The 15,888-nt window shown below is 36.7% G+C and overlaps 1 protein-coding gene and 1 long non-coding RNA gene across 3 annotated transcripts in view; both read left to right on the top strand.

Annotated features, from left to right (window-relative positions):
* Positions 1 to 13,961, top strand: part of LOC106171560 (uncharacterized) — a 31,771-nt gene extending 17,810 nt beyond the window's left edge. For both annotated transcript variants that reach the window (XM_087011845.1, XM_087011846.1), the window contains 4 exons: positions 10,140 to 10,277; positions 11,803 to 11,844; positions 12,959 to 13,060; positions 13,738 to 13,961. In XM_087011845.1, coding sequence (XP_086867971.1) covers positions 10,140 to 10,277; positions 11,803 to 11,844; positions 12,959 to 13,060; positions 13,738 to 13,809 — 354 coding nt within the window. In that variant the 3' untranslated portion in view covers positions 13,810 to 13,961. The remainder of the gene's footprint in view (positions 1 to 10,139; positions 10,278 to 11,802; positions 11,845 to 12,958; positions 13,061 to 13,737) is intronic.
* Positions 13,962 to 14,037: 76 nt separating this feature from the next.
* Positions 14,038 to 15,843, top strand: LOC147762724 (uncharacterized). The gene is made up of 3 exons (XR_015334051.1): positions 14,038 to 14,542; positions 14,852 to 14,941; positions 15,386 to 15,843. It is a non-coding gene; the product is annotated as an uncharacterized LOC147762724 (long non-coding RNA).
* The last annotated feature ends 45 nt before the right edge of the window (positions 15,844 to 15,888 follow it).

Genomic DNA, 15,888 nt, shown 5'->3' with positions numbered 1-15,888 from the left:
AAAAAATGTGTCTCCTTGCTGACCTGTGACACCTGACCCCCATGGTGACCACAGACCCCTGTGGTCACTAAGTGGAGGTGGAGACACTGGACAAAATATGGTGGATCTAATGCAACATCATGGATTTTATAGACCTTTAAATCAAGAAAATGGGATTTAAAATGGGACATTTATTTTTACATTAAGCTTCTGGACGCTCTGTTCCACTGAGAGTGAATGTGATTCTGATATTCCACTTTAGTCTGTCTGGGAATATTTTAATGTTAAAGCATACTGGATTACTGGCACTGATCTTAAACTAGTGGATTAATCTTGAAGGACTTCCCTAAAGGAAAATGGCAATTTCTTTTAGGTAATGATAATTGTCTCCATATTGATATAGGACTGTGATAAATTGATTGCTGTGGACTTGTCTTTAAACGTGGTCCCACCAAGAGGGGGATAACATATTTGTTACAGAAGAGCTGGGATATAAACCGGTTATTAAAATGCCATTGGGCATGGTACAAGTGAGCAGTCTGCATATGGAAAAATATGACGATTGAGATGCAGGGTGGATAAGACAGGTTTGAAAACTGTGACATTTATTTAAAAAAAAACAGTTGTAAAATTAGAATAATTGAGCGAGCAGATGGCTTTTTTAAAGGAAATCCAATTTTACATTTACCTGGAGTAAAGTGGTGTAGAAAATTTCCTTCAGGTTGTACAGGGAAACTTGTGGAAGCATTCATGGTTGGAAAATTTCACAAAAGGTAGCAGCTCTCCACTTGATAGCAAAAGAAGAATTCAAGTGCATTGGGGAGTGTACGCTCAGCATTAAGAAGTGTCAAATCTGCCACTTGGAAAGTTAAATGTATTTTGTTACCAAAGGATTGACATTTTATTGTGTATTTGATATCAAAGAATTGTAAATAATAGTACTACATTCCGTCTCACACAAAGGGGAATGGAAGCATTCATTGTATCATCAGTGAAGTTGACTTTTCACATTTTGGGTGGAAAAAAATATCAGCTTTTTGATCTGTTGTCCAGATTTGATCTGCATGAAGATATTTTAAGGAGACTCTTCATGTAGTTGAACATCTAATTATAGTTCCACTGGATCAAATATGGATATAGATACTAGTACTTAAAGATAACTCTTCACGTATAGGACAGAAAATGCATGTATTCAAAACATTTGATACATTGATCAAATTGGATATATACAGATAATAAAGGCTTCACGTATTGGTTTATAAGGTAGTTGGGTATACAGGTACTTGTAGACTTATAATCTGGTGCTTTATTCTAAGGACATGAGGGAAAGATATTGTATTGACATTTGCACTGACATTTACTTCATGACACCAGTGACAGCAGTTTCTTGGGACTCCTGTTCACATGAACCCAGTGAGAGGATACTTTTTCTGAGATCCTGCGTGGGGTGAAAGATTCAGCAGTGACATTAGCAGGGATAGTTATTCCATGATAGTATTGACTTTCTTCTGGTTGTTAAAGGTTTAGGATCTCTTATATCCTGTCATCACAGTGACACTGAGTGGACATTGGTGGTGGCAGTATTTTCAGCCTGGAATCTGCGAGTACCATACAGTGTTTGACAGTGGTGGCCATTTCATGGTACCGACAGGGCCCAGTGGTCAGTGTCCTTGGTGCCAATAGTGGCCATTACTCTGGCCCATAGCAATGACTGATGAACTACCAAAGTCCAGGAGATACTTTCAGGATTTGGTGTCATCCACCAAGATTACCGTAACTTATCTTGACTGTTCACAGGCTGATTTAGTGACACTACAGCTGTTGTATAATGCTGGGGTTGTGACTTGTTATTGATGTGTCAGTGATGTTGTGACTGTCACATCCTCAGAAAAGTTTTGTCACTTTTTTGTCATGTATATGGGGACATACTTGAATTGACATCCTTTGGTTAAAAATTACCGACTTCATGTCATCAGTCTTGAATGTCCTCATAATATGAATATGGTGACACAATATATGCAGTGATAATAGAAACTTCTGTAATACTTGACAGTGACCAAGTGAATATCACAGGCTGTCAGTGTTATTCTGACTGCCCATAGTGTCACTGTTTGACACACACACCAACTGCTGTAATATTTGATAGTGACCAAATGAGATGGACTTGGTACCTTGAACTTAAAAAAATCTCCAGAGCGTGCCACAGGCATTTGACACTGACATCTTAGCTGTCCACTTTGTCATATCGGCACAGTGACAGATTATTGGTATGGTGTCAGCGTGACATTTTACAGCTGTGACATTACTGTGACTTATGCAGAGTTCTAGTACCCAGCTGTTGCCTTTAACACATGCTGTGGAAGAACATCAACACTTCACCAGATTATCTTTTATTTCTCCTTCAATGTATACATGTACATGATTTCATTATTTTTGTCTGTAGTCTGCAAATTGATGACATCTCAAGATCACTTCCACTTGTGAGAAACCAGATGATTATGAGAAAAAATTGTATCATTGCCTTTTTTTTATGGTGTCAGATGTCAACACATTTTGTGATCATTTAAGGGAGTGAAGAGATTTTTTGAGAACCAGGATTATTCTGTGGATTTAGAGATTGTAGGATTATATATACATTTATTGTGTGGCTGGGAAAGTGCATTCATTGGCATCATGGGAGACATACCTTCAAAAATGTATAATATTTATAAGGTGAGTATGACAAATAGCAGTTTTGAATTTTTCGTTATGAGAATTTTCTGCATTTGATTGACAGTTGTCAAAATAATAGAAAAAAGGAAGTAAAAACTTGGAGGCATTTACTAGTAATGTTTAGTCTTGACATTGTTTATATGGATTTTTATCAGTCAGAACATGACTTCTGTAAGTTATCTATATTACTTTAAATTATCTGCATTTTCATGTCCACCTCTAAAAGATGACGCATAAACTTTTTTTCCCCTCTGAAATCCACCTGATAAAATTTGACTGCTGGAAGGTTTATTGTAGGTATTCAAGGCATGCAAAAATGTCTTTCTAAGTTATAATTTAGTGCCAAATTTGGTTCATGTAATGATCACTGGAAGCAGCAGCAGCACTAAAATGATTATCTATTGGAAAGATTACTGGGGTAATGTTGATATTACTATTATGATGATGAAAATAATGTGAAGAATAATAATGATGATATATCATTGATTCTTAAATATACGGTAATGTGCCATGAATTTCGAACAGTAAAAAATAATTAAATTTGGGAAAAGATCGTTCTGGCCGAAATTCATGAAAAGGAGGTGCTCAGAACTCCTGAAAGTTCGAATTTCATGGAATTCTGTCAATTTTGACCGGAAGTTGTCTGTTCGTCGCTAGGCCTTCTGTTATCTTCTCCCGACGATCTATTTAAAGTTACCATAATGTATGATGTGTGAGTGTCGGTAATTGCGACCAAAGGTATACACGTACTTTCACCCGATCACTGTGTATGGCCCATAGATAGAGCGGTACTCTTGTCTAGGGCCGCAAAACAGCATCGTTATCAGTAGTGTCGTTTTTCAAAAGCGATTCTGGCAGCCAGAAACTAGTGTCGTTTTTCAAAAACGATCCTGGCGCTCAGAACGGGAGTGGACGGAGGGAGAGACGGCCGACGATTAGCGTCTGCCACGGCCAGATAACCTTTACTATGGAAGCTTAGTGTTACCGTTGCTCCTTTCCGTGCACTGAAACCGAGACGACAGCCGATCAGTGTCTATCCGTTAAAGTCGGGCGGAGCTTTACGCGCGAATGCGTCCTCATCTCGCCGTTCGCGGTGTCTCCGATGCATACGTAGCCTTCCCTGCAGAAGCCGGCCTCGGCACTACGGCCTCTCCTCCGTGCGGGGAGGCCACTACGACCGCAGATCGGTATGTGCGGCGCACAGGTAGCCTTCGCCACGGCAGCCGAACTGTGTATTACGGTCTCTCTCCGTCGTGCGCTGCGACCAAGATGACCGCTGATTGTTGTCTGTGATCAAATATACTATGTTTGGGTTGGGGGGGGGGTGCAGGGCCGTTTTTTTTTTCGCTCAGACAACCCAATCTTAACCAGCAGCAGCAACTGATTTCCTGGCGCACAGTTGCGTAAATGTACGCATTTGAAAAGCGTGTACGTTTTGTCATCTTCAAACAAACGCGAGAGATAGGTAATCTAGAGTAAACTGAAAAGGCAGTTTTTATATTCGTTCAAGGGACTGGAAGATCGTCAATGGGAGATAGTGAGCGATCTGAGCGCGATAATAAGCCAATTTCCACACTAGTTCAAGGGACTTCGTTACTATATTCGTCAGCAAGAGATCGTCAGCGATCCGAGCAAGCATAGAAGCTTGGACTTTTTGTCCATGCTAGAAGGCAATTTTCATGTAGTCAGCAGGATATGGTTTGCTGGTTTGCGACAGGGGCGTAACCAGGCATACGCATGGATACACTGTGCGTATATAATTTTTTGGCCAACCATGATATTATTCTCTATAAATCTAGTGTACTTTTCAAGGAATATTATCGAAAATCCCCGTCGATTATAAATTAATGTCACCTGAATGTACAAATTCTCTGTATAATTTATATATGCACCATTGTTCTGACACCCTTCTCGTTAGCTTTCACAGAACTGAGGTAAACAATACTAGTTACCATCTGAAGTCCGATCTTAATCGTCCATCTAGCTGGAACTTGCTTTACCTCTTAATTAGAGGGTAAAGTGCCCTTCAGCTCACAGGTAGCTTTTGTCTTGAGTGTATTGAACGCGATATTTATCTCAGATAAAAATCTACCCGTGTATTATTTCAAAGAGCTGCTCCAGCAGACCTGGGGGCACTAGATAAATCTGATCATCGGGATAAACAAGGAGCCAGAGAAACAAAGGAAGATTGATTTTTCCTGCAAAGTTTCAAAGAATTTTGACACGGACTTGATCCAGCTTAACCCTCCAAACTAACGGGGTGGCATGGGCAATTTTTACAAAATTTACAAACAATTATACTTAGATATATTACAATTTTATCCTTTAATATAATTTTGGGAGGCATGCACCCGCATGTAAGCTGGGTGATGTCAGTAAGCCCCTAGTTAAATAAATATACCCTTATGAGCAAGGCTTTTCCCAGCGAACCGTCCAGCCGTCATTTGGACGGCCGCTGACATCACCGGACGGCCTATATTTTCAAAGACGGCTAGACGGCTTGCGACTTTTCTTTTAATGACGTCTTGGCTTGTCGGGACAGCCGTGGACGTTGTAAGAAATTTTCTTAGAGTAATTTGACGTACCTAGCTTTTATGATGCGTCACAGATGAATGGTACTACTTTGTAGTGTACGCTGATATTCAGTCACGACGAAACTACTTCCTAAAGCTTACAAAACACAATAAAATGTTTCTATGAACCTTAAGATACACATTCCACGCCGTATGCAGCAGTGACAAGAGTGACCTTCATGCGGTACAAAACACTAAGAAAACTACAGGCCAATTTGTGAAAGGGGACACCTTCCGGACCTTCATACGCACGGCAACTGACAAAGCTGATTGACAAAAAGGAAAATTTCAAATTTTCAGCGAGAGATCGTTCGCAATCCGAGAGAGACCAGGAGGCAATTTTCATATTTGTTAAAGAGACTTCGTAAGCCAAAGGGTGAGACGAGAACGCAATTTTCGTATCATCAGCGTGGCAATCCGAGTGAAACGAGAAAGCTCATACTCGTTCAGTGGCTTTCGTTTGCGGCAGATCGTCAGCCGGAGATCGTTCTCGATTGTTTTTAACCCTCCATCCCTCCCCATCGGAATTTATAATTTTTAAAAATATTTTTCATTTCATTTGTACATTTCAAGGGACCTCATTAGCGGAAGATCGTCAGCGGGAGATTGTGAACGATCTGAGCGAGACAAGAAAGCAATAATGGTAATCTTTATTGCAGCTCTTAATATTGCTCTTTTGTTCCGTTACTGAAGTCTCTACTGTTAACAATGCTATTGTGCGCCTCAGCAAAACTACCGATCGCTATCTCACACCGAATACTGCGGTAAAGAAACAACAGCCCGACAGTACAACTCTTAATAGATTCTCCTGTTATCTGAATGAATGGATATGACGATGTTGTTTAGCGTCCTAAACTAACTGTACAGGGCCCGGTTGCACCAACCGGTCGTAAGTGAGGCGTAGCAGTTGCGCCGGCGTAAACCAGGCGCAAATCGCTACGCCCGAGTAACGCCAGTTGCACCAAACTGGAATAGTGTTTACGTCGGACTTAACTAAGTCGTAAATTTACGCCTGCCAGGTAGGAGGAGTAAGTCGGTCGTAGCTCGTTTTGCACTATGGCTAGGCTGGCACAGAGAGAGTTTGATGACAATTATCGTAGTTAACGTAGATTATGTGGGTTGTTATTTGTTTGTTTCTTACACAAAACTTCCGTCTGCATAGCTTGGTTTTTAAAAAACTAATTATATATATATATATATATATATATATATATATATATAAGTAATTATTAAATACATTATGTGTGTACGTAGCCATGTACATGTATATGCATGTGCTCAAATTAAATCTTACCACTCATGTCGACACGCCTTGGCTCTCAGCAGTACGGTTTCTTTATTGCCTTTCACAATTTTTGACAAACCATAACTAACCATAGTCATTTTTTATTCACATTTTATATCATTTATATTTTACTGTATATAAACATAGAGACGAAAGCTTAAAATATCAACATTTTAAGGCTCATATAATATGTATTAGGTATATTGTATTTCTCAATCTCCAAGATGTAAGATCGATTGAATTAAATGATACCTCACGGTGTAACCATAGATAAAAAAGGTCATGAAATTGTCGGCACTGTTGTAAAATTATAAAAAGAAAGCAATGCTGGCTTTTTTGCATTATTTTCAGACTCAATAGTTTCGATTACAAATGTGAAGGTGTTCAAATCCATTAATAGAAATACGTACTGCCTCCAACGCGTTTTTCTCATTTACAACAGCATACTATAATAGCATACTATAATATTATTTTGATTCGGAATATATTTACGATTTTATTGCCATTTATACAAGGCAAAAGCAAAGTTAACGTATTTTAACGTTCTTATTTCTAAATAAAAATGGGATAATGTGGCTCATGAATTTCTCCGTCACTGAAATGCTCCTTTTGTGTTTATTTATGTCATCATTCTATTATGACTGCAGCTGAGAACTCCTCATTCACGTATTGTTTGCCAGTGATGCAACGGAGCGTTACTCGGGCGTAGTTACGACCATCAGTTTTTGTCTTGGTGCAACGGGCGTAAGCAGGGAGAGTAAACCTGGCGCACGGACGCCAGGCGTTGCGGTTTACGACAGCCGTAGCCGAGTAAATTTACGCCCTGTTGGTGCAACCGGGCCCTGATCGTTATCTTGCACCTTGGGCCGCACACGTAGTACTCAGGTAAAGGTACGCTAGGGCAACATTGCCGACTGATCTTTACATCTTTACAAGCGCGAGAATAGCCCGGTGGCCGATTTTAAGGTGTACGAAATTCACGAAATCAAGATCGCGCAAAATTGCTTACTGGCCGAAATTCATGGTCCAGAAAAAACTCCAGATGGCCGATTTTAAGATAGTTCGAAATTCAAGAGCCGTTCGAAATTCATGGCACTTTACCGTACATAAGTACATTACTGATAGCTCTGCACTGTGTATTATGTGTATAAACATGCACCCATACACCTGTACATGCAGGTACGTGTACAAATAATCACACACACTTGCACGCACACATTTAAAGCAGGCCACTGGACATAACCAAATTTTAAAGAAGAATAAGTGTGATTTTAGAAGAACCTATCAATGTGACAGTATGACTGATGTGTAACACACATGATGAAATTTGCTAAAAAAAAAGAATAATACAGTATTAAAAGAAAACACGTTGTTGTTGGCTTGCACAACTCCACAACATAATATACTACAAAGTTCATGTTTACCTGGCTTAGCATACAATTTATTTTTAATTGCTTTGAGTTTTTGTTAAATTAGCTGTTATCAGGCAATCCAAATGGGCCTATAATGCTGTTGGAGGAGAAGGGGGCACACACACTTTCTAACTTGCAATTAAGACTAAAAGGTCAGGTTTTTATTGGTGAGCCAAGCACATTTACCTTGACATTGGACTTTTTTTTTATTCATCATCAAAGGACGGCTTTGCATTAACCTCATTTTAAGAGACCTTGAGCTACAATCATTTTGCACTTACTTTTTCATTATTTTACCATTCAGAAGTACCATTTTCATCTAATGGTGGATACAATCTGAAAAAAAAAATGTAAATTAGAAAACAAAATTATCATAAAAAATGTTAGAAACCCAAGTCCTTGATTTAGTTAGAATGAATTAATGGCTCTCATGAAAATTTCATCAAACTTTGTGTAAAACTTACTGGGATCTTGTGCCCACAAATACACAAACAAACCAAATACTTACAAAAAAAAAAAAACTAGGAAGAGGGCATTATAGGTTGCTCTATTTAGCTTCCTGATCAAGAAAAAAACCTTCATTCATAAGCACACTCGTTTCCGCATAGATTAAGGTCACATCATTGTGCAATATTTGTTGATTATTTTCCAATCTTCCCCACCTGTTTTATTCCACTTGAAGGTGTAGTTGCTTGTCAAGGTCAGACCCAGAGTGCTATCTTTTGTGTATTTTTTATCAGAAAAGAACCCTTTGTACATTAACCTGATCTCTCTTAAGAGCCTGAAGAAATGAGAGGCAGAATCATTGTGTAATATTTTCTCATTACTATTGTCAGTCTCCTCAGATGATTTTAGATTGAGAGAGGAGCAGTGCTGTGAGGTGGTTGTGGACCTCTTTTTGCTAACTGTTTATGTTTTTGAAGTGGAGGAAATCTAAGCTTGTAAATAAGATTGTGTGGATAAAAAGGTTGAATTAAAGGTATGTTCTGGTTAGATTGTATGACTTTTTAAAATTCTCTGGTTTTACGTTGAGAGACATTGAAGAGAGTAATGTACTAGTAGGCTTAATGTTAATGAGACTGCTAGTAAATGTTCTGATTCATCCGATAGCGTGAAATCTCATAAAAGGAAAAAATAAATTTTAAGTAATAAATCAGCAATCCAGCATTGGATTGGTATGTTTGCTACTTCTTAATGCACTATTAAATTAATTTTTTTACCTCTTATGTGACTTACTACATAACGTTTTTATATTAGTAATATAGTATAAACAAAGAAGTGCAGTTGTGTACAATTATACACATTGAAATACTGCACTGAAGTGGGCTTTTTAGTATAGTGTTTGTATGCATTGCCATCACCTTAGTCTCCCCACATTGATGGAGCTGGTTTTTATGTTTTGCTTGGTTTCAGACCCACTTTGACTTTATTGTTGAGGGTTTGGTTAAAGAGAATTGAACCATTTGATCTTGAAGTCTAGGTTATCAAAGCTTATAAATAATAAGATTGTGTGGATAAAAAAGGTTGAACTTAAGGTGTGTGTGAGTGATTTAGTGTTTAATAATCCAGTGTGAGTCCCACCCTACCAGGTTAAAGTATCCTCATGAAAAGTGTAGAAACAAGGTTTTAGAGTGTGTAAGGAGTTGGATTAAGTCAGGATTCAAGGAGTCATTCAGGTGATTTGATTGCTAGTATTTGTATAAATGGGGAAGACAAATCAGTAGTTCAGGTTATATTGGTTTTGATCAACTCATTTTAAGGTTTGATTTGTTTTTGTTAATTGTGTTCTGGAATAGTAAAGAAGAGCTTGTTGTGATGGATTAAGGTATGATACTTGTGATAAGTGTGGGGATTGACTATTATTATTATTCTTATAACTAGTATCAGTTGCAAGTTTGAATACAAGTTGTTATTTGATGAGAGAGAGAGAGAGAGAGAGAGAGAGAGAGAGAGAGAGAGAGAGAGGCAGTAGGCAGAAGCAGGAGAGGGAGAAAGAGTAGAAGGTACGGAAAGAGGGAAGGAGACAAGACAGATAGAATTATACAATATCACTATTTCACCTGCAAAATGATGACTCATATTATACACCAGACCTTGTGAGATGAATTATATACATATATGATTGGGAAATTACATAAATTACTACACAATAACCAACATATTCTTCCATCTTCCCAGGGCCCTAACAAGGCAGGGGAGGTCACAGAGGAAAAAGAAGTGATGAGCGTAAAGGAGAGAGCCAAACATCTTAACAAGATTCAGTCTGAGACAGAACTGCAAAGAGTACAACTTAGGAAAAGAGATCCTAAACCTAAGGTAGGTTGTTTAGTTGATGAAGATAAGTGATAATAGGCAGAAGTTTTCTTTTGTTTCTTTTTTAGATGAGGAAACGGTCACCTGACATAATTTAACTGTATACATTGAATTCAGTGCAGTAATTGATTGTGAATAAATAGTTGACTGTAAGAAAAAGTCTGATGTAATTAATAGATTGGATTGAAAAGATTAGTGAAAAGCTGTTGATGTGTAATAGTATTACAGTGTTTCTTCACAAATATTTAGAAAATGTAGAAATTTTTCATACCTTTTTATGATTTGGCAAAAACATTTATTAATTTGATTAAATTTGAGTTATTTTGCTAAAAAGTGACCAAATTACCCCCTCCCCTCCCCCCCCCCCTCTGCACAATCAACTGTTGTTTTGGCAAAATAACACCTGTGCAGGTAAAATACCTGTTCTGCTGTCTTCCCCATCAAGTACTGACAGGTCACGGAGGATTAATAGTTTACAGGTCAAGATGATTGATGACTCTCATGTCAGAGAGAGTTGATAGGGCAAAGATCACAAAGGTTGATATGCCTGATTTTGGAATTGGCATGCAGTTAAGAGGTTGTTATTTTATCCATGTAACTTGAATATGTTTGATGAAGTCATGTTGATACATAAAAATGATATTATTGTTGAAAATTCTTGCTAAAAAACTCCTATTTACACACACACTGTAAGATGTACCTTGTTTTTACAAAGGTCTTATAAATTATTGATAAAAGTAAGATTGCTGAGGCAATGTTATGTATGTTTTCTTTGCCCCCCCCCCCCCCCTCCCAAATAAAAAAAAAATGTCTGGAGTAGCAAAGAGCAGATTGCACAAAACGTACATGCTGAGATTCCTGCATAAAAACATCTGTTCTATCATGGTAAGAAATCTCGTCTGGAATTTCTTCTTTTTCTCCCTTCCATGCTGAAATTGAAATTGATAACAGTACAAAGAATGTGTTTACCTGGGCCCTTTTTTATTGCATTGGGCATTATCTAAGTGACATTATCTCTAACAGTACAGCCATAAATAACCTATGTCCAAACGGTTGTGCATAATTTAGCAATTTAATACTCGGCTGCCTGAAAGGAGCAGATTACGTGTTGTGGAATAACAGTTTGGTTTTTGATGTTGCTCTGAGTGGGGTGGGTGCAAGCTGGTTGCCAACTTTAGTACAAGGATTGTGGTTTTTCCCCTCCTCGTGTAACCTTCATGTTTTGCGTAGGAAGATAAAGGATCTGAAGCGTGGTTTATGTTCTGTTATATGATGGAAAAGGGCGTCTGCTGCTGGTGAAATATGGCTACTGAAGACAATGTTATCATGCGTGTTCCGTCTTTAACAAACTTGGATAAGAGACTCGCCAAAGCTTTCAGTAAGGTACTATGGTATAGTCTTGATAGGAAATATTCATAAAAAATATAATTTGTTATCCTGAGTTTGGTAAGGTTTTTTTTTTCCAAAATGATATGGGGTTTTCATTGTTTTGGTTTTAAATTTTAACGATCTTTTCTTGTGATTGCAGGCTGCGCATGATGATGATGATTCCTCCACGGCATCTGTCACTGTAAGTACAGGCCTGTCTTCTAACACACCACACAATACTTGTCTTATCGTAATTGTGCACCATATATATCATATATATTACTACATCACTGCTTCTGAACTCTAGTTCAATCTAGGATTTTATTGCTTGGAAAATTGCCTCATAATTCATATTTATGACCCAGAAAATGTACCTACCTTTAAGATATAGTAAGTAATATCTAATCTGCTGCAAGGAAATATTAATATATATCTGACAGTATATTCCTTACTGTTAAATAAGGTTTGGTAACAAATTGTTTAAGTGGACTTCCACTGGTATATACTGTATTAAAATAGAAGGATTTTTATGGTCTGAATATAAAAATAATTTTTGAGCATTTTTTACTGTCCCAGACATTTAAGACATATGTGCAGGTAATATTGCTATTAACAGAATGCAGACATTCTTTGATTTGCTTTTCCCACATGGTCTATAAGTGAAGTTTTTTTTACACTACTCCCTCAGACTTGTAAGTAAGCACACTTGTTGTGACTATCACTATGCTGAGAACAGTCGCGCTTTTCTGCCAAAATACAATGAAGAACTTTATTGAGAAAAAAAGGAGCTGACAGGAAATAAAATATGTGATGACCAGATGATGTGACATTTGCAATCAGGGAGACAGAACACAAAATGTTACCTGTTTTCTGAACACAACATATCAGCATTCAGAGATAAACAAATTGCATAAAAACGGTAGCTGCTGAATCTGATTAATTTGTTGTTCTGTGTAGCACATTGGGGGTGTGGGGGGTGGGTGGCATTTATGCAGATTCTTGCTGAAGCACAGAGGACATTTAGCAGGCTTGTATTGAAACATATAGAAAGTGAGCTGAAATTAAATGATTTACAAATTAGGAAAAAGTCCTAACAATTTGCTATGATTTTCAAACTTAGCAATGTAGAAAAAAATTATAGAAAAAAAATTCAATCTGACAAGAAAAAACTAAGGAAACAATAAATGATGTATATTTTAATAGCTGATCAGTAGAGATATATTGAGAGTAAAGAAAATGTGGAAAATGGGATTATTATAATGTCTAAATCTTGTGGAAACTGGGAATGAAAACTGATATTTCTTATAACATTCCAGCTGACAGATGTGGAGAGAGAGTGGATGATGCTGTCCTCCAAGTGTGACTATCATCCCATGGCCAAGATACTACTGACCAACCCTCAACTGGCCAAGAAACCAGTGAGTGCTCTCTCTCTCTCTCTCTCTCTCTCACACACACACACACACACACATACACACACACACACACACACATACACACACACACACACACACACACACACTGCATCTTGAAGTAAAATATCTCAAATAACTGAACTCTCAGTAATTAATTGCGGGATATGTAATGCTATGTTTTGGAGGAAGTAAGAAGAAAATGTTATGTTCAGAGGAAATAATTGTCCTGTAAACTGTGTAAAGTTGGTCATAACAGATGCATGCAGTGACAGTTGCTGCATGGAGTCAAGAGAGACAGTATATAGCTATAACAAGTGATTTATCCACTGAGAGCTATGTACACGCAGATGTTGCATTAAGGATAGTTATGCATTATACATATATTTTGTCAACCTTGTGTGCATTTATTTATCATTTATTGTAAGCTATGGTCTACATGATGTATACTTTGCCTATGCCAAGAATGTGCTGTACTGCTTAAGGTTACAGTCGTAACACATATTGATAAGTATTCACTTTTATCCATTTTACAAACACCATATCAGATTATTTACAAGCAATTTTTTTTTACTTAGTTACTAATAAGAAATCCTCAGTTATGGTTATTCCTAATAATAGATATAGAATTACCTTTTTTGGTGAATTACTGTTTCTTATCAATTTTAATTTTTGTTTTGCAGGATTTCACAAACGTAAGTACTTTGATTTGGAATACTTATGGATTCAGAAATAATTTTCATGGGTGCTTTTAGTAAATAAATAAATAAGTAAACCAGGCATCATCCTTGTTGAGGTGTAAAGGCCAATGTGTAATATTTTTAACCTTTAAAAGTTAAAAGATAACACAATACTTACTATTAAAACTTGATGATTGACATAGTGAAAACGTTATATATTAAGCAGTCAAAGCAGGCTCATTTTAGAGTTTTTGTATATACGTTCTGTGTTGCAGCTATTTTTTTTTTTTTTTTTTTTTTTTTTTTTTGTTTACTGTTTTATAATGTGACTAATTTAGTTTTTGTTATTACTTACTCTCTCCTGAACATTGTCATGGATGTCATAATAGGGGGTAAGTGTCCCTGCCACAAATCTCAAATATTTATGATTTTAAGTGGATATTCTTATCACATAACTATAACTATATAGCAACATATTTTTCATGAATATAATAGCGTTGATGTTTAATTTGTTAAATTTGATAATATACTAAATGTTCTTGTGCAAGAAAGGCTTTTGTTTGTTTTATATTTGAATGATTATGGTTTAGAAATGCAAAAAAAAAAAAAAATTAATAAGTGAATGTGTAAAATTAAGACACATGATCTTTTACTTGTTAAAATTTTAACATGTAAACATAGTATATGGTCTTGGACCTTTAAATCATTAGATATTTGTTGTCTGTTGAGTCTGTTCTAATGTGAATGTTTCACCTCTACTTTTCATTGCATTCCTGTCATCTCTCGCACAATTATCTGAAATTAGATGGTAAGAATTTTCTTCTTGTTCAGAGTTTTTCTTGTTGAAATATTTACATTTGTGGTGAACCATGTTATATGGGCATCATAATTTGAGAGGGATCCGGGGGGGGGGGGGGGGGGGGGGGGAGGGGGATTAAAAAGGAGAAGTGAAAAGATGTGTATCAATTTCAGTATGATTAACTTATCTAGAATTCCCCAAATGATTTATATCCTTTGAAGATTTGCAAAAGTTAGATCATCCCCAATATGTTAGTGATTTCAATCTCACATCTGCCAATATATATGGTGTCCAATTTTATATTTCTTATTGTTCCAGACTGCTTTACATTGGGCAGCAAAACATGGCAGCTCAGACACTGTGAAGATGATTGCGGGAACACCTGGAGTGAATGTGAACCAAAGATCAGTAAGTAGTATGTGTGTGTGTGTATGTGTGTGTGTATGTGTGTGTGTGTGTGCGTGCGCACATGCCCAAAAGGAGTAGAAATTGTTGATCTATAATTTGTTTACCCATTTACATGTCTGGATGATGATAGCTAAAACAACTGGGGCAAACATTAGCAAAAAGTGTATAATATTATTTGGATAATTATTCTTAGAAGCAATATAGCTTGACTTTAAATTCCATAAATACTGTGTTTGAAATATTGCAGGTACTATTAGCTGCCAATATTAGCTGTTGGTTGAAACAAATTACTTTATTCTTATAACATAACACAGCTGACAAAATTCTTCTCTGTATTTGATGCATTTGTAATGGTAAATTACCAACAGAGAAGTCATTTCATATACCTGTTATGGACATATTTCATGATGACTCTTTATTTGTTCTTTTTTATGAAACATGCAGCACGTAAGTAGAACATTTTTTAAAAACAAATCTTGTTAAAATATTTCCTTAAGTTACTCTCATATCATATTGCTTAATACTTCTAACTAAACAAAATGATAACATGTTTCATCCAAGAGTTGTGCATAGTAGGCTTCATGAGTTTAAAAAAACATCATTTTTCTGAGATATGTTGATTATAAGGAATGATGTTTTATACAAGTTTATTATTAAAGCTGACTTTGCAGTTAGACTTGTTGTATGCCATAAGTACACACGCACACGCACACACACACACACACACATTACTAAATTAATGAAGCACTTCCTTCTCTTTCATGTTGCTGATTTTTATTGACACAATAGGGGGTAAGTAGCTACCATAAAATTTGTAATAAATACAGTGGCTTGTTTCATCATTTTACTGGACTGCTTAATATTTTGATAATCCTCTTAAAGATATAATTATGGTACATTAAAAGACCATAATTATATCTTTAAGAGACCAAAAAAAAAGGGAAAGT

Source organism: Lingula anatina, chromosome 4, assembly GCF_051362555.1.
Source record: "Lingula anatina isolate TDL-2025a chromosome 4, LinAna3.0, whole genome shotgun sequence".
Lineage (NCBI taxonomy): Eukaryota > Metazoa > Brachiopoda > Lingulata > Lingulida > Lingulidae > Lingula > Lingula anatina.
This window is presented reverse-complemented; position numbering and strand designations above follow the sequence as displayed.